Source organism: Akebia trifoliata, chromosome 3, assembly GCF_017979445.1.
Source record: "Akebia trifoliata isolate Shusen 1 chromosome 3, ASM1797944v1, whole genome shotgun sequence".
In the NCBI taxonomy this organism is placed as follows: Eukaryota; Viridiplantae; Streptophyta; class Magnoliopsida; order Ranunculales; family Lardizabalaceae; genus Akebia; species Akebia trifoliata.
The window spans coordinates 4,164,390-4,187,865 of NC_141377.1; the positions used below are offsets into that span (position 1 = coordinate 4,164,390).

General features: G+C 32.1%; 1 protein-coding gene across 1 annotated transcript; it reads left to right on the top strand.

The window, feature by feature from the left end:
- Window positions 1-2,701: 2,701 nt before the first annotated feature.
- On the top strand, window positions 2,702-5,123 carry LOC147405617 (transcription factor bHLH162-like). Its single transcript, XM_086432720.1, has 3 exons — window positions 2,702-2,996; window positions 4,302-4,640; window positions 4,732-5,123. The coding sequence occupies exons 1-3, from the start codon at window positions 2,862-2,864 to the stop codon at window positions 4,846-4,848; spliced, it is 591 nt and encodes a 196-aa protein (XP_086288846.1). The 5' UTR covers window positions 2,702-2,861; the 3' UTR covers window positions 4,849-5,123.
- The last annotated feature ends 18,353 nt before the right edge of the window (window positions 5,124-23,476 follow it).

Here is a 23,476-nt window from a genome sequence, read left to right on the forward strand (position 1 = left end):
TTGAATGAGTGATCTCGATGATTCATTTTCAAACGTGTTGCAATTGACGGTTTGTAATTTTTTTTATCGCAACGATTGTAAATGGTCAATTTTGATGATTGGAATAGCCATTGATCTCAATGATTTAAACTGTCCATATTTACAATTTGAGTCATCAAACTTAGCACTTGAAAAAGGAGGGCGGGAGGGAAAGAAATTTTCACTTTTAGGGTTCATCAAGTAATTTTCCCAGTAAAGTATGGTTGTAATAAAGAAGTATTTCCTTTTCATTTACACCTCGCTGAGAGCCAAGGTGTGATTCTCGATCCTTGATTAAAGTGGAAAAAATAAAAATTCTTTTGACCTTTAGTCAACAATAGAAAAGTAGCTCCTCGTTGACTCAAATGACACCCATTGACCTAGCACTATCTCGTATAAAACCCACGTGTACTTTCGTTAAGTGGAGTAATGATGCAACAATTTTGAATTTGAATGGTAAAGCTTTGAAAGTCTTTAAATAATTGATTGCATAGTTCACGAAAAAGGTTACGTTTTGCATGTTGGATACAAATTATTTGCATAGTTGTAGGGTGATGTTATTAAAATATCTAAAAAAATAGGGTTGGTAGAAACCTTAATAATTTGTATTTGCAAATGATTTACCTCATCAAATGAAGTGAGGCAAACCTTCTCTTGCTTAAAAATGAGAGAGAAGCTTAAATTTTTTTGCTTCCTATTCTTCACAATGAATTGTAAAATCTTATTCCCTCGACTCACAAGACACACCTTATATAAAATCCAAATCCTACAAAAAAATATTGACTTTTGTTCACTTTAATGGATCTAAACCTATATTATTGAGTTCGTTGATTCCTTTAGATTTAGTTTACTTTGCGGTTCACCACTCTATGATAAATCCAATTCATTGGAGTAGAAAGAGATAATTCATTACTCAATTCACTTAAATTTGTTAGTTCCGTTCTCTTATATATAATTTAATTAAGTTGGTTAGGCGTGTGAAGTGCTAATTTCATGGCTTGGGTTCAAAAGCCGTTGAACCCACTTTCACACTGACAACTAATCCCCTTACTTTCTTAGTAGGTTAAAAAAATGTCTAATATATAGAAAGTATATATCTTACTTTTTTATTTATTTATATTATATTCAAATTCAAGTTCATTTTAGAAGTTATCTAGTCTAGTTTATCAAATATTACTTTCAACTAAAGTAAAATAAATAAATAAATAAAAAGATAAGGGAGTGGCTACGTGAATCGATTGCTCCCATCACTTAAAAAATCTTGAGTCATTATAATCTTACTTAGGCACATGACAAAACTAATCGACTTACTAAACGTGCGTCAGGTAAGTTGATTGAGTTGTCATGTGCCTAAGTCAAATTATTAGTACTCAAAAATATTTATTGTACTCTATTGATATGATTGCAATCTAAAAGGAACATAAATAATTATCAAAACATTGTACTTCATTATAGACTTTTTTTTTTTTTTCTTAAATCAATATAATAATAGTATCTCTCTGATTTTTTTTTGTTGCACACAAGGAAAGGAAAGAAAAGATTATGTTATTTTTTTTTTTTTAATAAAAGACTAGGCTTTTTATTAAAGGAAAGAAGAACAAGAGGATGAAATACTTAATTAGAGAGCAACTACTTGCAAATCAAAGGTGTCCCTTGCACCCGAACACGAATGGGTATAATTTTAAGGTTGCAAGGGGATTACTTGTGATCTGCAAGTAGTAATTGTCCTCGTAAGATAGTATCTAATCAATTGAGTAAGCCACCAAGGCAATATTGGGCTTCAAAGAATTTCGTAAGTGACCCATACCTTTTTTTTTGCCATTTTTTGAGTTGACATTACTTAAAAGTCATATTGTTCAATGGTCAAAGGGCAACACACTAATTTTATAAAGTATATGAAGGTCTTCCTAGTTCCCACTATTATAAATGGATTGGTAGTAAAATTGGACGGTGAGACGCGGAATCTCAACGTCTCAACAACAACAAAAGTCAGAGTCATGCCTCGAGCCGCCACGTAAATGCCCAATGGAAACCAAACGTAAGTGTTTTGAAAACCGGACCAAAATGGGTGGCCGGACCGGTTTGATCTAATTTTATAATAAAATAGGTTGGACTAATGAACCCCTGATTTTTTAGTATCATCCTTAACAGTATAATTTAGTAAAAGAGTCGTGATAATAGGACTACCCCACGTGATAAAGTCAATCGACTCTCCTAACATGACATGTTCGAGAATTGTAGATTTGTATGTCTCGGGATACACATTTTTATGGAGAAGTATAATTTTGTATCTCGAGACATATAGATCTATGATTCCTGAACTTGTTACGTCAAGAGAGTTGATTGAGTGTGCCACTTGGAATAGTCAGATTATCGTGATTCTTAGTAAAAATGTATTTATATTTTTGCGTTTTTTTTTTTTTGTTTAATTAACATACATACGTCTAACTGATTTGAACCGTGAGCCTAACAATTTGACAAATATTCGGTTCAAACCGGTTTTAATTATTTAAAAAAGTGTAATGAAGTGGGACCCACCCACGTTTGAGAAACTAATAGTTTAATACACCTTTTTGACTTGTGATTTCTGAACCTTCTTCCTCTCTTCTTTCTTTGTTGGTCTTCAACTCTCCACTTCACAAGTACTTTAAATACAAGTCTCAAGTTTCAAAAGAACTTCACCCAAATCACAACTAGTATTGTTTCTTCTTCTCTTCTCCTTGCTATGTTTTCTTATGTTTTTTTTCTCTTGCCTTGCCTCACTTTGATTGTCTTTATGTGTGTTAATTTGTTTGAGAAATAAGGTTTTCTAAAAGAAAAAAAAAAAGAAAAAAACAAGAGAGATGGATAGAAAATACAACAGTGATGCTTCTAATAAGCTTTATAGGAAGACAGTTGAGAGAAATAGGAGAATGCACATGAAGGGCCTCTGCTTCAAGCTCTCCTCTCTAATCCCTAAGCACTACAAATTCTATAAGGTTCTCTCTCTCTCTCAAAAATATTTTGGTTGTTATTGTTAATTACAAAGACTTAGAAACTCATGGGTTTAATTAATTCACTCTTTGGTCCAATAGTTTACATTACATATTCTTTTTCTTGTTCCTTTGGATTTTATGAGTTCTCTTTTTAAAATCTCTTACATGATTTTAAGTTCTTTTGAAAAATCAAAATTTGTTCCAAATTAATTATCCAAACATATATCTACCTTCTAAAGGTGATTCGACTAGATTATGGAGTCTTGAGAATATTCAAAGTGATCCAATTTCTACCCATCTTATTATAGTACGATCCGATTGCTTTCATCCGTTCTCTATTAATGAGATAAAGAAAGGAATCATAGAACATTATTAAGTATATTGTTTATGTTTTTTTTCCACAATTCATTATTATGGGGACCCTATTAGGGTTCTTGTTCACTATGAATTAGAAGGTCAGAATCATAGAAGCTATCTGTTAGAATGATGACATCAAAAGCAACACCATTCTAGGACTCAAATCCTATTATAACTTGTGTATTATTGTATCAATTTCTCATCAAGATCAAATCATCAAGTTTTCGAGTTTGCTTTCAGTATGTGGTGGACTAATTGTGGCCTCTTCGGTTTTGCCATAACACTATCTATCTAACACTGAAATTGCCTCTTTTGATGTGTTCAAAACCATGGTAGAAACCTAAACAAATAATATTTCTAGGTGTTTCAGAATGTTTCCCATGGGATATGTGGTATATTGCTATCACAAGCAACAATATCTAATTCTTGCCTCTTAGTCACCCCACGTCAACAGTAGTCTTAGATATATATCATCTCCGATGTTGTCATCATCATCGTCATTATCTCATCCTAACTATTGGGATTGTTTGCATGAATCATATTTCATTCGACTCTACAAAGTGAAACATCTTCGCATTTCAAATCTTTTATTACAATCTCCATTCACGCTATTTTGCAATCTTATTTCTTCCAGAACCTTTAAATTAGTATTAGAGCGCATTTTCTAGCAAGTCTTATTATTGGTTTTACAGTTTAATTAGAGCTCTTTAAATATTTTTCACTATTAAAGACGAATTTGTTTGATAAATGGAGCATGCCATGACTCTTTATATTTGCATGACTCATAATCCCATATAGAGGAAAAAAAACAGGTGAATTCTATGATTCTAGGGAGACTAATTATCTTATGTAAATTGCTTTGTAGCGTTGATTTCTTTATTTTTCTCATTCCAATAAAAAAAAAAATTCTTCCAATTGATCATAAGTGATTTAATTTGTTATATTTTTAAGGATGCATCAACTCAGCGAGATCAATTGGATTGTGCTACCATTTACATAAAGGAATTGAGAGAAAGAATCGAAGAATTGAAGAGAAGGAAGCAACTAATGATGGGTATTAAGAGAATTACAGATGACACTACCAATTCGGTGATGCCCAGCTTTATAATGCCAACACTTGAATTTAGAGACATGGGTTCTACATTGGAGGTTATTCTGATTAGTGGGTTGAAAAAGAATTTCATGCTTTATCAAGTAATTCGTGTTCTTGAGGAAGAAGGAGCTGAAGTTGTGAATGTTAACTTCTCTGTAGTGGGTGATAATAAGGTCTTCCACACCATCCTTTCTCAGGTATTTATTAACTGTGTTGTCTTAGTTTATTGTTGATCTATTAATTTAAGCTTAAAATGCTAATTGGGTTGTTTAAATTTGATCATTGTAGGTCACAAGTTCTAGAGTTGGTGTGGAAACTTCAAGGGTTTGTGAGAGATTAAAGAAGTTGGTTTATAAGTTACCAGAAGAAGTGTACCTTGGAGAGTCAGATAGAGTGGAATGGTGAAATAGGATTCATGTTGCCAACATCGTTCAATATTTGGGATAAGGCGCATAGGTAACGATGATAACACCATGGAGAGCTACTAGTAGAAAATAAAGAGAAGCTCTAGTTGGTAGGCCATGAAGTTCAGGTTAAATTTGATGTTAGAATGTTGTTTATAAGTATTTTAATGATCGTCGAGTCTGATTGCTTCAACCACTATGTCAGGTTAATTATAGTTGTTTTGAGTCGGTTAAAGATTGTAATTTCTTTTTTAGCCTTTGAGCATAATGAACGCAATGTAGTCTTCTTATTTTTCCTTGATTTTGAATTTTTCACATAAATTCATGTGTTGTGGTTGATTTATTTTTTTGTTCATCATTTCATTTAAGGAAAAGTTACATAATAGACCTTATTTGAAGCAGGTTTTTTTCCAAATAGTCCCTAACTTTGGGGCAGTAGCTTGATAGTCCATTTAGTAATATTTTTTTAATATGGATGACGAATGGAGAATGATATACTCCTTAATTTTGAATATTTAGATGTATTTTTTTTTTAATTATTCCGATGATTTATAATAAAAAATGAAGAACGAAATTGAGATTCTAAGTTTTTTGAAAAATAAAAAATATTTATATGTCGTAACTTTTGATTCGAGTATCCATTTTGCAACTATGATATATGCATTTTGGGTATTTCGAGAAGATTTATTTAGCATCAAAGTCGAATAAATGAAAAAAAAAAAAAAAAAAAAAAACGAAAAAAATCTGATAACATTTATAATTGTTCACCACTTTTTATTATCAACTTCAACCTTTTTATTGTCGAGCTCACTACTTTTTATTGTTGAGTTTAACAATTTTTAAAATTTTCAAATTCAAGCTATTGCGATGGATATATCCACCACTGTAGTTGATAAATCGGCCGTAATAGCTCTTATTGTCAAATTCATCCTTTTTCAAAACTATTGGGAAATATTTTCGTTGACCTGTAAGAGTTATTACGATGGATTTGACATGTGACAATTTGTAAGAGCTATTATGACAGATATATCAACAACATCAGCAATTATATCCATCGCAATAGCTTGAATTCAAAAATTTTAAAAATGGTCAAACTCGACCCTATAAATGTGATCTAGATTTTGTTTTCGATTTTTTTTTTTCATTATTATTATTTTTTCTTTTAGACCATGAAACTTGATAGATATTCTATAAATACCCAAAACCCATTTATCATAGTTGCGAAATGGACACTTGAATCAAGTTTCAATATAATCTTCAAAAAAATTAGAATCTCAACTTCATTCTTAATTTTTTTAATAAATTATCGAAATAAATCTAAACAATACTATTACATGTTCAAAATTAAGAGTATATCACTCTCTATTAGGGGTGGCAATCACAACACGACTCGAAAATGACAAGAAATTAGTGAGTCTGAGTCAAATCTAATTGGGTTTAGGTCATAATAGTGTCAATCCGTCTAATACGATTATTAAATGGGTTGGGTTTGGGTTCTGTACGTCAACCCACCTAGCCCGTTTAGACACGTTTAGTTATTCTGTCATTAATGTGTAATTTTAAATATATCAATAATTATTTAAGAAAATTTTAAATTATTCATTTGTTTTTCTAGAATTTTCTAGAACTTTTTCATAATACATTTTTTTAATCAAATTCTACATAATATAAAGGGTGTTTTAAGATATTTTTAAATTAATAAATGATTAAATTTTAGTTTGGGAAAGAAAAAATATTTTTCTTAATAAATTATTTATTTATATTTATATCCTTTTACTCCATTTTTTCCATTAAAATCTAAAGATAGGTGGTGTTTGATTTTTAATATTGGCAAAATAACCCCGATAAAATTTAAGATCTTTCCAAGAAAAATTATTGTCTTATGAGATAATGAAATACACTTTGCTTAGCCAATAATAATAATATTAATATTAAAAAACACTTTTCCTACTAAATTAGTAAAGAAAGTTTTCTAACCAATCACCTTTTGGCATCCAAAAACATGATTTGATGCCACATGGTTGTAAATGACAAAATTCTACTTACAAATTTTGAAAAAAAAGTTACTTTTCACCGTTGAACTTAGTTCACGGTTGTATGATTTTATTTTTAGTAATGATATTTTATTTTTGGTGGCAGAAATGAAACTTATATTTTTCAAGAATTTTATTAAATAAATTATACATGGGTTGGGTTAGGTATACCTATTTACAAATAGGTTTGCTTTAGGTTTAAGTTTTTGACATAATTATTAAATGGGTTGGGTTTGGGTTTGGTAAATTTTCATAATACCCTTACCTCAACACGACATGAACACGACCTAACCCGATATATTGTCACCCCTACTCTCTATTCATCATTTTTGGTCAAAAAATTATTGAAAATGATGGCAATCAATCAATCACTATGAGAAAAAGGGTAATTTGAATATTTTAAAAATATTATGATATTGATGGGCATTAAAAAAGAAAAAAATATACTAAATGGACTATCAAGCTGTACCATCCAAAGTTAGGTACTATTTAGAAGAAGAAAAAAAAAATCAATCTCACACAAGATCTATTAAATAATCTTTCTTTCCTGAGTGCAGATTCGCACATATGCAGTTATGCACCATGGGTGGAGGATTGGACCCTCCCGAACCCCCAATACATGTCACGTAAGTCACAATTCAAGGAAAATTTAAAAAGAAGACATTTTAGATGCTAATTCTTGAATTTTGACTTACATGGCATGTATTAAGGTTAGGAGGCAACTTTCAATCCTAGCCTTCATAGTGAGCGCGTAGAATCCGTACTCTTTTTTTCAATTAATTTAGTATTCCAGGCGATTGATGGTAGGAGTTTCCCTACAAGAATTCTTCATTAAGAAAGCAATTAGTGGAACTTTTCCTAAAACGTATCTTCAGCGCAAACTACTCACTATAGGTAGTAGTGGACCTAACAACCCAAAAATAATAATAATTAAAAACATATCAAGAAAAGGGAACATATAATTATCTCATGATCTACCAAATTTCTTTCTTTTTCTTTTTTAATTTTTAGATCTTGATATCTACCCAATTAAATGGTATTATTGTGGGTTCAAGAAAAAATTCTAACCTTTGGTGTTTGATTTTGAACCTCGTCTCCTGGAAAAATACCAGAAATTCCCATTAATTAAGGTTCTAAAAAGGTAAATGGAAGATCAAAAATCATATGAAGATAGATAGTAATAAAATATATAGAGGATTTGTGTTACCGACGACCTTATTAGTAATTGGGATAAGAAGTAGATGGCAATGACGAAGCCCATGACTTTCACCAAATCGCTCCTTTCAAGTGGTAGTATTGATCTGCTTCGCATGTTCAAACCATCTCCCACGACTTTCCTTTAATTTATCTTATGTTGGAGTTCTTCAATCTTCTCAAACAAGTTTATTTACGATTTTTTTAATTTTTCAGTCATACCACTCAGCTACATTATACATATTCATTATGATAATTGGCATCTCACCACCCACCAAATTTCCTAAGCCAAAATCGACCAATTGGATCCTAACAACTACGTTGTTTAAATAGTTTCCTTCCTGGTATATCCAAAAGAATGAAAGATTTGATAAAAGTCCTCACATCTAATATGGTTGGTTTTTTTATTTACTGGATCTTCTTGATGGAGGGTCGGCATTTAAGGATGGATCCTAAACCCTCAATACTTTATTAGCACTACGTGAAAATTGGAAAATTCGACAGAAAAAATTGACGGGCCAAGGCCCACGAATTTTGAAAAATGAAATTTGACGGTTTAGGACCATCGAAATTCTAGATATTCCTAGATTTGACGGCTTAGAGCTATCGAATTTCTCCCATCCTTCATTAATTTGATAGTTTTAGTCCGTCGAAAAAAAAAATTGACAATGAAAAATTTGACGCCAATTCGACCCCTTTATCCGTTGAATTTTATGAACTTTGACAGCCTAGGACCGTCAAATTTGGGCTTTTTCACATTGTGGCTAAGGATATGAGTTTTTTTACTATATATTGTATGACCTTACAATAAATTATACATATGAATCATACATAGCACTTCATGTACTTAAGTCTCATGTAAACCTATATATATATATGTATATGTTTTTTTTTTTTTTGCTAACCCTCACTCAAGGATATGTCATTATGGAGAATTTGATGAAACAAGGCCCATGAACAAAGGCCTTAGGCCTTTGTAATTTATGATGTTCCTTAGATTCGACTGCCTAGAGCCGTCGAATTTCTCTCATCCTTCATTCATTTGACAGTTTTGACCCATCAAAAGAAATCAAAAGAAAAAAAAAAATCGATAATAAAAAATTTGATGCCATGATCTCTCAAATTTTACAAAATTCGATGGCCCAAGACCATCGAATATGAGTTTTTTTCACGTTGTGTGTTTGTCCTTATTCTAACAGGTTATTATGTCTAATGTTTCTTGAAAACTTTTTTGTTATCATCAAGATATGTTGTCACCGGTTGTTTAACAAAGAAGATGCATTATGTAAATTTGTGTTGAGAAGCACGAGATACATTGTATCATTGTTAGTGTATCTCATCAGAAATATTGGTACGTTGTGACAGATAATGATATAATATTTAGGAGTCATCTTAGAGTGATTGCTGAGCACATTGCGTAAGACATTGAACTGACGTGGTAGGAAGAGAACTGTTAGTGCTTTTCATTCGTATATATATGAATAACGATGAATGTACACGGTTTTGGTATGCGCCTGACATATCAAGGTCATAGAAGTGCACATCTCTTTCCCATGTACTCGATGAAAAAGATCTATGATTCTGGGCCCTTGCCACATCAGCAGCATACCAAAACTGTGTGCGTTCATCACGACTCATTATATCGAGGAAAAGCATCCATGGTTTCATTCATGCCTCCACATCAGCTTTACATGTAACACAGTGTCTTGCACAGCGACTTTAGAATTTTCCTATATTTAGTATGGCTCAGGATTGGCGGACAACTATAATTCTTAAAATGCCCAGATGCCGTCCATTTCACAAGATCAGATGGCCTCTAATGGTGTTGTAAAAAACATTTAAAAAATAGACGGCATTTAGGTGATGTTGTGACAAATAGTTGTCCCCGATCTTGACCCATCTAATATTATATCAAATAGGATATTTTACTTTAGAAAGTATTAGTAATTAGGATGTTTTTATTAATTTAATTTTCATATATTTGTCAATATTATAAATACCGTACCCTTTTAGAGTTTATGTTAATAATAGGCCAAGAATGATCAATAAGCTCTTTTTTTTTTTCACCAATGATATAGCAAATCTTGCACTATGTGAAAATTGGAAAATTCTATGGGTCAAGGTCACAATTTTTAGAAACTAAAGGACAGCCTAGGGCTGTCAAACAAACTTATGTTCCCCAAATTCGATGGCTCTAAGCCGTTGAATTTATCCGATCCCCCATTAATTTGATGATTTCAGCCTGTCGAAAAATAAAATTCAACTGAAAAAAAAAAAAAAGTTTTGGTGTGTAGAATTTTATGAAATTCGATGGCCATGGGCTGTCACATATAGGCTTTTTTTTTAACATTATGTCGTCTTTCTCTAACACGAGCACCTAAAAGATATTCTCTTCTTTTGACCACGAAATCGAGATAAAAGTCAGTAATCTAAGATTAAGAGCCCATTTGATCGAAAATCTGAAATGGGTATTTCGTTCCTCCACGTTACATTATTTTAGTAGTTTAGGAGTCTTTAATCTTTTTAATTAGAAATTTTTTTATTTTAAGAATCTTTCTATTTTATTATTTTACGAGTCTAATCTTTCTCAATTGTTGGAATCACAAACCCTTTATAAAGGAGATTGTAGTTCATATTTGAAATAATAAGAAATAAATTAGTTTTCCAGAGAGGAAGATCCCCCTTTAAGTTGGATCAAACTTTTAATAGGATCCAAAGCATCCTATCATTTGTGATCAATTATTGATATTTTTCCGCTGAGGATAAAAAGAAAAGCTAAGCTCACTTGTGCATATCTGTTGCATTTTCTATACAGGCTTCCTTAAAAATCTGATTAGAGATTTGAAGATTCCATAAACTTTTTGAAGGTTACTCCCTGTTGGGTGTTTCGATTTTGAATTTCCTTCATATTTTGAGTCAAATATTTTTCTTATCATCTGTATTTCTTGATCAATTTAAGTCAAAATTCAAAAGCTTCCATGCTTCAGATGATTAGGCATGATGGGTTCTTATTATTAAAATCTATTATTATATTTTAAATCAATTAATATAAATAGAGTTTAGTTTCTAAAAAACAAAATATTATTTCTGATTTTTGCTAGCTATTTGTGTTTAATTCTGGTCTTTTATTGGTTGAAATTCATAGTTATCCCTTATATACAAAGTCAAAAAACTGATTCCTAAAAGATACACTCAAATATAGAATAAATAAGAGCGCCCATGATTATTTATAGGACTTTAAGCTTTAACTACCTCAGTTATTTTTGTGAGAGAAACTACGCTCACTACATGAAAAGGGGGTAAATTCGATGCGAAGATCTGTCAAATTTAGCCCTTTTTTCATATAGTGTTTTGAAAGAGTCACGTCGACTTTTACCCTTTTTCACCAATGCCTTGCGATGCACTCGCGTAAGCTCACAGTCATTTTGAAGTTGATATAATCACCTAGGAACTTCTCAATGTCAACTTGCCTCGTTTTAATAATGAGTGATGCTCGAGTAACTTGAACACTGTGTTTGACACTGAGCTGATGTTTTGGTATGCATGAAACCATATATGTTTTCACTTGTATATCGACGAAAAAATATCTATAGTTTTGTGCACACTTACACATCAATGTAGTGTTGAGCTCAATGTCGTAGGGAGTCACTGTAGCATTTTTCTTTAATAATATAAAATAATTTTTCCTATTTAGTAAAAAAAATTAATTTCAGAAAATGATAATTTACCATTTCAATAATTAAAATAAATGACACGCTGAAAAGGGAATTTCACAAAAAATATTTACTTTTTAATTTTTTGTTGTAATTTTCATGTAACTATATTGACTGCCAATCTTTTTTAAAGGAGTTGGGATGAAGCCACAATCCAAATTTGACAACCTACCTTGAAAAAAAATTTCTTACATGGGTTAGAAGTTTTAGAATGGGTTAATTTAATCTATAAGGTTGATCAATATAATATAAAGATCTTCCACATATAAAATCAGTCCATTTTGAAATTTCTAACCTCATCAAAAGTAGTATACAAGTTAATGGATCGTCACTTTTTACCATTAACTTCTAAATTAAGTTTGATGGGGTTAGAAGTTTAAGAATAAATTGATTTTTGTGATGTGGAGATCATCTTTACAAAAAATCAATCTATTCTGAAACTTCCAACCCATATAGGATAAAGGTTGTCTCCTGATCCCATTTTCCAACCCTTTTCAAAAGCTTTCTCAATTTTTTTCCTTCTAAATAACTCATATTTGGCTTAATAAGTATTAAATATATCCAGTTTTTATTAAAAAACTATTCACTTTGGAAGCAAATATTTGTAATTACATTTATAATGCATTGATGATATTATCTGCATTAACTATTCTATACTAACACTTTTAATATTTTTTATTTTTGACTGGTACACTTTTTATGTTATGGTGATTGTTATATAAACAGTTCAAATAGAAAATACAATTTTAGGGGGGAATAACCATTTTTTCTTCATCTCTCATTTACTGTGATAAAGAGGAGCATCTCATCAGTTTAAAAGCCAGAGGTACGTCTATCACAATTATTTATTGTTATTTTCATTTATTTAAACCAGTGCGCACAATAAAGATGAAAAACACTTTTCTAAGTAAAAAATGATCGGATACCACAAGGATCTAGATCATAATATTTTAAGAACTTCCAAAAAGTAGATTTTTTAAATAATTATTTTTCACCATTGAATCTTAATTTTAAATTTGGGAATGGTGTGGCTGTCTGTTTTCAACATGTTAGATCAAGCACAAGATAGTTTTGTTTTGTATTTTTGTATTTTTTACTTTATTATTTAACTTCTGAGTTTTTCCAAGAAATCTAGAAGACTGGTTTTAGATTGACAATGTGGCAATCCATGTAGGTCCAACTATACTTAGATAAATCTTTCGAAGATAGCCACGCAAGCCTTACTCTTAATTTTATTTTTATTTTTTAATGTTGACCCCTCGTGTAAATAAAACTACATTTTGTTTTGCCCTTAGGATAAAATTCTAATCCAAATATCTTATTGGATCAGTTCTAGATCAATCATGTGTAAGAAAGTATATAAATTATATTATATATTTTGTTTAGAGTAGTCATTTTCTAAGTCAACCCTAATAAACAAACTCAAAAACACACTGACATGGCATGTGCAAGAATTGTATATGTTTTCCTCAGGATACACAACTGCACGTCCCCATAAAACATGTGCAATAGATGTGCAACTATGTATCCCGAGGGACAAAAATCTATAGTTCTTGTACATGCCACGTAAGTGAGTTTTTAAGTTATTATGTTAGGTTGAGTTGGAAAATCAGCACTCCTTTATTTAAGGGACCAACTAGTTGCACACTAATTTTTTTTAAAAATACAATTTTTCTTTATAACCTCTATTTTAACCTATTGCTTGCTCTCCAATTCGTAACATTTTAGGGTTTAACCTTTATTTTATCTTGTAATTTTGTATTATTTGCTCGTGTTGTACTTTGTGCATGTTTTGTGATTGATTTTGCTTGTGTTCTCTTTGACTTCAACTTAATTAAGGTATTAATTTTCTAATCTTTGTTTCAAAATTATAAACCAATGCATTTCAAGGGAATGAAACTTTGTAAACATGGTTTCAAAATGACAAAATATTTCTAGCAAAACTTAGTAAACCAACAATAATTTTTGTGAACATAATTGAGGAAGAACATAAAAAATAAAATAAAATAAAAAAGTGCAACATTTTTTAAATTATATTTTGGAATGTAATCATCCAAAAGAAGTGCAAAGGGGAATTTTCAAGTGATGGAACCCAATAGGTAGTGGGTGGTGTGCAACTAGTCGGTGCCTTTATTTAAATAAATGAAATTTATTTAGATTGTGCATATCAAATTAGGTTTGATCTAATTCAGATCCGATTGAATTGTTATTAGATTAGCTAGGTTTGGATTCTAATATTAGATTCTATAAAACTTGATCCGGCAGGAGTCTATTCCAATCGTTATCGGATTGAAACCAAATTGACTATAGTCCCATTTAGACCTAATCCATTGACAACCTTAGTTACCCTTCGTAATGTAAAGGGTAAATTACACTTTGACCCTTTGTAGTTTGGCATAATTCCATATTGACCACCCTAACATTTTGATAATTGCACTTATCTCCCCTGTCATTGACGGTGTTGAAAATCAGGTGTTATTTTACTATTATATTTTACTCTCATTTTATTTTTGGGTAAATTCACAAATAATTACAAATGTTTTTGGTACTTCCAAAGTGTTGTCAATGTTGACAAAGTTATCATGCATCCACCCATGGGTTGCCTAAGTGGTAAGGGCGAGCATGTGAAGTGTGGGTTAGGCGCATGTCACAGGTTCGATTCTCCTGTTGGATTTTTCTCATGATTTAACTGGAGGACCATGGCGGTGAGTTGTTGTGGTAGTCCTCCCCAAGATTAGTTTTGGTGCACGCAAGCTGGCTCGAACACTCGGTTAGCAAAAAAAAAAAGTTATCACGCAATGTTGACAATTTAATAATATTTTATCAATATTACGTGATAGTTGTGTCAACTCATATAACACTTTCGGTACTTTTGAAATTTTCAATATTTTTTTGAAAATTTATCTTTTATTAAAAATTAATTTTTAAAATAATAATTAAAATTGCACCCCTCTTAAGTATTCACACTCTTACGCATGAACCCTTTTTTCACAGGCATATTTTTGTTCATCAAATGAGTAAATATTTAAAAAAAAAAAAAAAATTTAAAATAGTCTTTATAAAAATAAAAATCATTTGTTAATTCTTTGAGATGATGGCAAGTAGAGTAAGATAAGTGAGCCCTTTAGATAAGTATAAAGGAAGTAAGTGTAATAATAATTGTCAAAACGTTAGGGGGTTGAAATAGAATTATACCAAAATACAGGGGGTGAAAGTCTAATTTACCCTAAAGTAAAAGCAAGAGGAGCTGAGGGTGTGAACCCAATATTATATAATGAAATCGCTTTCATTTGCCTCTCTGTTTTTCTCCCTTCTCCTTATTTGTTTTGTTTTAATCGGGTTTGGGAACACGGCTCTAGCGATTTCATACAAGCGGATCAGGACACGGCCCGTACAAATTATGACCCAGACTTTTTTGCTAAGTAGTATTTGTCTTCAAGTTTTGTTGCTACACGTGCATTTCCTTTTTGATAAAATGGTGAATTTATTATTTTTTTTTTTAATTTATTTAAGCGAAAAAATTCAATCACAATTTTAATTAGAGAATAACTTTTGATCGTTTGTTTGAATATCATTACTTATGCATTTTGGATATTTGCAAAAACCTATTAAGTGACAAATTTGATACTTTCATAAGCAGAAAATTTGTCACTTTTGAAAAGTGGTGATTTCCCCATTTGCAACCAACGATAGGAAGTTAACGCCTTTGTCCTATATGAATTAGAAGTTTTAGAATCGATTGATATTTTATGAGGATGATCTTTATAGTGAAAAGTTCATTCTGACAAAAATTTCTGCCCAATCGGAAACTTCTATTCCCATTTGAAGTGATTTATAATTGTGGGGTGTTGTATTTTTCTCGTTAATTTGTAAATCACTTTTGATTAGGTTGAAAATTTCATATTGAACTGATTTTTTGTGAGGATGATCTCTTGACCATAAAAATCATTCTCACAAAAAATCAACCCAATCCAATATTTTTAAGTCATATAGGACAAATTTTGACTTTCAATGTCATATGATTATGTAAATTAATATATTTTATCTTATATGGGCTAGACATTTTGAAATGTGATGAATTTTTGTGAGAATAATCTTTATGGTAAGGAGATCATCCAAAAAACAAAACAAAAAAAATCATTCGTTGTGACAAATCGTCAAAGTGTGTTGAAAAAATCAGGTAAGGTACAAGAGGTGAGAGTAGAGTATTTCTTAAGGTAACAAAGCACTTTTTTGAAAGAAAAAAATATTAGCATCTAGACTACAAACTTATCATTCAAAATTATGGGGCTTTTAGCAAGAAAATCTAATATTGGGATTGTATTAAGTAATTTATTCACAAGGGTAGTTAAAAACTTTTAAAACAACCAAAATAGAACAGAAATATTTGTGAGCACTGTGGGCCCATTTCTCAAAAGTATGGCGTGATGAGATCATTATAGTGGATTTGCAATTATATCATATCAAACTTCCCGTCACCATGTTCAAACACATTATCCAAACCGCGTAAACATGAAATCCAAGTCAAGACTTATGTGTATCTTAATGATGCATGGATTTTATGTTTCCACAGTCGTGATCATGCATTTTTTTTCATGAGTCATCTTCAACGAGTCACTCGGACTTGGATCATTACTTAAAAGGTGATTAATATAACCCAATGTGTAATGATTTTCTAACGCCCCCCTCACACACACGCCCCTTATCACAGAGCCGTATATAAATCATTTGCACCGGGATACGTAAAATCATAAATCATTTTCTTGTATATCTCAAGGCAAATGATCTACAGTTCTATGATCAGGACGAAGGGGAGAAGGGGAGTGTCAGAGGGGGCATCGTATTATCACGACTCTAACCCAATTAACCAAAAATAATTTGATTAAAGTATGGATCCATCTTTTGACAAAAACGTTAAATTGTACAAATGTATCATACAAGTTGACATATTATGTAATTACTTCTCTTACCAAAAAGTATCTTAAAATTTTGATATAAATAACCCCACATCACTATGAAAATGGAAATGAAGTGTTGTTATTAGAAAATAAAATAATTATTGACGACTCATGTATCATATTTAATTAATTTTTGTTTGATGTGTTATAAAAAGCTTGTGTGACAATATAATCTTTCGTTTAACGATCTTTTTACTTCCAATAATTATAAAACATTGCCCATCAAGGTGGTGGCTCAGTGGTAAGACATAGTGATAGGGGTGTGCTCCCCTTGGTCGTGAGTTAGAAATTGGGTAATGCCCCTTGAATTAACTGGCACACGGGGTTGAGGGTTTACTATGGGCCCATGGATTAATCTTGTCGGGTATGGCTGGGAGCACGGGTCCAGCAAACCCCGATTACGGTCTAATCCGTCATCCACGGGGATACCACATTTCTAAAATAGTGATAATTATTATTACAAAGCATTGCTCCTCTGTCTTTAGAGCACTAGAGGGACATAATTTTGAACACAAGTTAGATCACCAAATGTTGGGGGAGAAAAATTATTGGCTAATTAATCAAAATTATTTATTGAGACTAGAAATAAATTCAACAACGGAAGGACAATCGTAAAGTGTTTATAAGAGTCTTTTATTATGATTATATTATAAAATATATTTATATAATTCGTACAGAAAAGGTTGGAATTCAAGTACTATAGAAATATAGATAATATTTTACTAAAATATCTAAAAATTTAGGGTTTCTGAAGCACTTTTTACTTGGCAAATGATTTACTACACCAAAAACTCTGTAAACAAAGTAAGTAGGGCTAACCTTCTTTTGCTTCTTAATGAGAGAAACTTAAATATTTGTTTCTATATATCTTTCACAACCTACTGCAAAAGATAATTCTCTCAACCCATAATTTAAATTTTATATAAAATCCTAGATCCAATGACAAATATTGACCTTAGATTCACTTGAATGAATCTAAACCTGTCACCTTTATATAAAAGCCTAGATCCTATGACAAAAATTGAGCATTTGATTCACTTGAATGGATCTAATCCAATGTTATCTAGTTTGTCGGTCCAAATTTAGCTCGTGGTTCGCTGCTCTAGAACTACCTGAATTGTGGAGGTAGAAAGGGATATTTTGTTATTTCTAAGTTAACTTAGATTCTCTAGTTTGGTTCTTTTATATATGCTTTTCGTATGTAAAACAAGTTACAAGTACAATCATAATATGTTGAAAACTCTAAGCTACGTGAAATAAAAAATGCATGTAATAAATTATATTTTAAATAAAATATATAAAAGTTCATTGATATATTAAATATTATATGGATCCGGACATAATCTTAGGGCCACTGGTCAGTCCTTGGTGGGGGAGGGAGAAAATGGGTGAAGGTCTTCCAAACACTAGAGGAAGATATTTTGCTAATGTGGTTGCTCGGACAAGAGCTCTTGAAGACGATGATGCATCGGACAATTCAAAGAGTAACAATTTGGATATTGGCTCCTAAACCTACAGTTTGGGACGGGAAACCTGTGATTTCTTTCTCAAAATAAGACATTTTGGTGTCAAGAAATTTTAAGTTTGCTTTGATAGCAAAGTTCTTCAAGCCAAAAAACGGAAGTCCTCTTCTTGGGCAAGGCATGAGGAAGATGATAAGAGCCTAGAACCTTAAAGGTTCATGCGATGCCATGACTTTCGACGCATGACACTTGCTACTAAATTTTTCGCTTAACAAGGATATGTTATCAATCTGGTTGAAAGATAGATTTTTAATCAAAGGTTTTTCCATGTGTGTTTTCAAATGGTCTCCGTTCTTAAAACCCTCCAAACGAGACCGGTCTATCTTGTCGGCGTCGATAACACTCCCAAATCTCCTAGTTCTTTTGTTATGAAGAGACAAATTTAAGAAGCATCGCTTTGCTGGTTGGGGAGGTTTTTTCGATAGACCATGCCACAAAAAGGGGTACCCTGGCCTGTTGAATGGGTTTATTGGAGGACCATCCGAAATGTATTTGGATGGCCCATGGAACATCAGGCTATTAGCTACCAAAGAACTATGATTCTCTCCCACATTATTGTAATTGTTGCTTCAAGCTAGGCTACCTGAAGAGAATCTACAGATTAAAGATAGCAAAAAAGGGTGTGGACCAACAGAATCTGATGGCTCTAAAAGTTCCTTTTTAGAAACGTTCATTTGGTCAGAACATTAAACATAGGTTTCGAAGTCTCTAACCATTAAAAAACAAGTAACTCAAAAGGGCTTAAAGGATGTAGAAGGAAAAATGAAAAGAGAAGATGGTTCATTCTTCAAAGATGTCTAGAGATGACGATGGAAAATGATGTGGCCTCTTTGTCATGCGGAGATTGCTAAAAGGCTAACCAGGGTACCAACGTGACATTTAAAGCTAACGTGGAATGTGAGACATGCAGTCAACTAAATTGATCAAAAAAACAAATTTGACTTAAACAGTTTACAAATTTTTCAATCTTAATTAAAGATTCATTTACAAGAATGACTTTAAATCTCATTCGAGAGCAAGACTACTCATCCGATATGTCTCAATATCAACCATTAACGATACGGATAGACAAGTCGTCTCAATCATTAAAACCATTCTCAAATGTTGTTGATTTAAGTCAATCCAATGTCTATCGAGTCATTATTAAACGATATGACTTGAATAAATTGAAAAACTTGTCCGAGATGACGCGATCTTGTTCACGAACGAGATGAGACGTCAAAACAAGTTTTAAAATCATGTTTACAAGTTGAAAGTAGTTAAGACTTCTAACTTGACCATGTTTTAAAAAATGACTACATTGATGGAAGATTTATTATATCGTTATCTTAAATAATCACAATAAGAGTTTTGATATGATTATATGAATTATCTATGAAATATCTATGAATAAATAACAAAATATTAGTAAATCCTGCTAATTAGATTATGAAATATCTATAATACATAGTGTTGACATACATATCTCTAAGCGTTGACAATGCTATTACATAATGTTGACAAATCATTTTATAAGAATTGACAATATTAGTGATTTTTAATTTTGTCTTGACATAATTCTCAACCGTTCAATCGGGATAACTTTTGAACATATCTATGGTTAATATTGTTCAGAATATATTTAAGATATTGTGTGAAGACAAAACAATGTATATCTTAATAAAATTAGATGATTCAAAAATCAAGTCACAAAGTTACATCATTATCAATTTTTTTGATAAATGAGAATAGAGACAAATGCTTTTAATAACTTTTTCATGGCATTTTTTAAGTTTTCATTAGGCTTAAAGGTTCTTTTGTTAATTTTACTATTAAAAAAAATTAAATGCCTATGCATATCTCAAGAAAATCAACCACTTCTTAAAACAAACAATAAAAGTACATTACCCAATAAAATTCTCGTTAAACATGTTAAGGGGAAATACTTTAAAGTTACTTTATGATGGAAACTTTGTAAATATCAGAAGAAGAAAGGGCTTTTATATCCTAAAATAATAAAATGATAAATTCAAAAGTGTAGTAATATATTTTGATAATAAACAAAAATACAAGTAATTATTTGATAAATTACCCATAAATCTTTTCTTGCAAATTCATTGCATCTCAACTGTATGTTTGATAGAAAACCTCAACCATGGTTGGGATTAGAAAATTTTGGTTCTTAATATCTTTCATCGAAATCACATAAATAAAGTTTAATAAAAAGAAAGTGTTTTTCCTTCTTTTTTTTTTTTTTGTCTTTTACTTCTTGAAAGTTCAATGTATTTTGTGCAAGTTCAAACTTGATTTCATTTGAAAAGTTATCTTTAACCCTTCAAAATCGCTTCCAATCTATGAAAATAAGAGAAGATAGAGTAACACTAGGCTAAAGAATTCCAAGAAATTTTAAGTGAGATTTATTACACTCAAGAAGAAGAAGATGATCTTCATTCATACCAACCAAACAATACAGAAGCCAGCTATATATATAGTCACTATTACAATGAATTAGTTATAACAGAAAGCATAATGAGAAAGCTAACTAACTAACAGTTATAACAGAAAACATAATTAGAAAACTAACTAACTAACTAATCTGCAGATTAACAACTAAGCATTATTACAATATTTACACCCTAATACTCCCCCTCAAGGTGGCTTGTAAATGTCCTTTACAGCCATCTTGGACAACAAAGAAAAAAGTTGAGTAGATGGGAGGGGTTTAGTGAACATGTCAGCCAATTGGTATTGAGATCTAATGGACAGCAATTTGAGAACTCCCGAAGCAACTCTTTCACGAACAAAATGGCAATCTATCTCGATATGCTTAGTTCGTTCATGAAAGGTGGGATTAAAGGCAATATGTATCGCAGCTTGATTGTCACAATATAGCAAAGCAGGAGAATCAATCTAGACTTGAAAATCTTTAAGAAGTTGCTGCAACTAGATAAGCTCACTGGCAGTAGAGGAAAGGGCTCTATATTCAGCTTCAGCTGAGGATCGAGAGACAGTGGTCTTTTTGGCCTTCCAAGAGACTAAAGAGTCTCCAATAAATATGTAAAAACCTGTAATGGAGAGTTGAGAATCATGACATGATCCCCAATCAGCATCAGAGAATGCTTTCAAACGAACTGGAGCACAAGCATCAGAGTAAGCTCTAAGCTGCAAGGAAGAAGTAGAAGAAAACAACAACCCTTGACCAGGACTTTTCTTGAGATAACGAAGCAGGTGATGCACTACCTTGAGATGAGGAAGTCGAGGTTGAGCTAAGAATTGAGTGAGCTTGTGAACTGCAAAAGTAATCTCTGGGCGAGATAAAGTGAGATAAAGAAATTTCCCAACAAGCCGTCGATAGTGTGTTATATCAGGAAGCAAGTCACCTTCAGTGGCAGTTAAACAAAGTTTTGGATCCATTGGAACAGCAGTTGGCTTACAAGCCAAGTAGCCTGTGTCCTCAAGCAATTGTAAGGTGTAATGGTGTTGAGAAAGCACAATACCTTGTTTGGACTTAGCAATCTCAAAACCAAGGAAGTACTTGAGACAACCAAGATCCTTGAGCCTAAACTGTGTATGCAGAAACTGTTTGAGCTCATCAATAGCTTGAGATAAAGGACTAGTAAGAATTATATCATCCACATAAACTAGAAGAGCAACAAAAGAGGATCCATGACCTTTTGTGAAAAGAGAGTAATCAGATTTTAACTGAAGAAAACCAAACTTGAGCAAAGCTTGAGAAAATTTTGAATACCATTGTCTCGAAGCTTGCTTGAGACCATAAATGGACTTGTGAAGCTTGCATACTAGTTTGCTTTGAGATGAAGAGGACTCCCCCTGTCTAAGATAGCCGAGAGGAAGATCCATATAGTCTTCCTCAAAAAGATCACCATTTAAAAAGGCGTTGTTGACATCGAATTGAGCTAGATGCCAATTATGTGAGGCAGCAAGTGCAAGAAGAACCTTCACAATCACTAATTTTGCCACTGGAGAAAAGGTTTCAACAAAGTCCAAACCTTCTTGTTGTGTATAGCCTTTAGTTACCAAACGAGCCTTATGTTGCTCAATAGATCCATCCGATTTAAGCTTGATCTTATAAATCCATTTGCATCCAATGGTATGCTTGTTATGAGGAAGATGAGTGACAATCCAGGTGTTATTTTCTTCCATAGCTTTCAACTCTTCATGCATAGCCGATCTCCATTCAGGAAACTTCACTGCTTGGTGATAGTATTGAGGCTCAACCTGAGAGGATACACTGAGCACAAACTGTTTGTGGGAATTAGAAAGGCCATGATAAGAGATGTAGTTAGAGATTGGATAAGATGCAGATGTGGAAGCATGAATAGAAGAGCCAGCAAGTAAATTGCAGTGATAATCCTTTAAGTAATTAGGTTGATGAATCACTCTGGTAGATTTTCGAAGAACACCACCAGATGTAGAAGGAACAATTGCTGGAATATCATCTACTGGAATAATAGCTGCTAAAGTAGAAGCAAAATCAATTGGAGAATTAGAATCCGGATGATCAATGGGAAGATCAAGTGGAATACCAGAAGTAACAGGGGGATCATGAACATGGGAAGAAGCAATATCTGGAATAAAATGAGTTTGTAATGAAGAATGTGGCAGAACCAAATCTGGAAACGAATCAGTAACTTGATCTGGACTAGTAATAGCATGAAAAGGAAATACTTCCTCATGAAACACTGCATCTCGTGAAAGAAAAACTTGTTTGGTCTCCACATCATAGAACTTATAACCTTTCACACCAGGTGGATAACCAAGGAAAGCACAAACTCGAGCACAAGGTTGGAACTTGGTTCGATAAGCAACTAAGGTGGAAACAAATGCTAAACAGCCAAAAACTCGAAAAAGAGTATAATCAGGAGATGTTTTGTATAGCAAATGAAAAGGTGTGTTGTGCCGCAATAGTGGAGAAGGAGTTCTGTTAATCAAGAAAGTCGCAGTAAGAACACAATCTGTCCAAAAAGAAACTGGAATTCTGGATTGAAAAAACAATAACCAAGCCACATTCAAGAGGTGTTGATGTTTGCGCTCCACAACTAAGTTTTGCTGAGGCCTTTCAACACAGGAAAACTGATGCAAAACTCCCTTATGTTGGAAAAACTCAACAAAAGATAACTCAGGTGCATTATCAGATCGAAATACCTTGATTTTGGCATTAAACTGAGTGGAAACCATGTTGAAAAACCTCGGTATCACAAAGACAGC

Bases quoted from the DNA above. Each gene is read 5' to 3' on its own strand.
- LOC147405617 (XM_086432720.1), top strand. From the start codon at position 2,862: ATGGATAGAAAATACAACAGTGATGCTTCTAATAAGCTTTATAGGAAG. The intron at 2,997-4,301 runs GTTCTCTCTCTC...TATATTTTTAAG, and splicing joins AGCACTACAAATTCTATAAG to GATGCATCAACTCAGCGAGA. The intron at 4,641-4,731 runs GTATTTATTAAC...TGATCATTGTAG, and splicing joins TCCACACCATCCTTTCTCAG to GTCACAAGTTCTAGAGTTGG.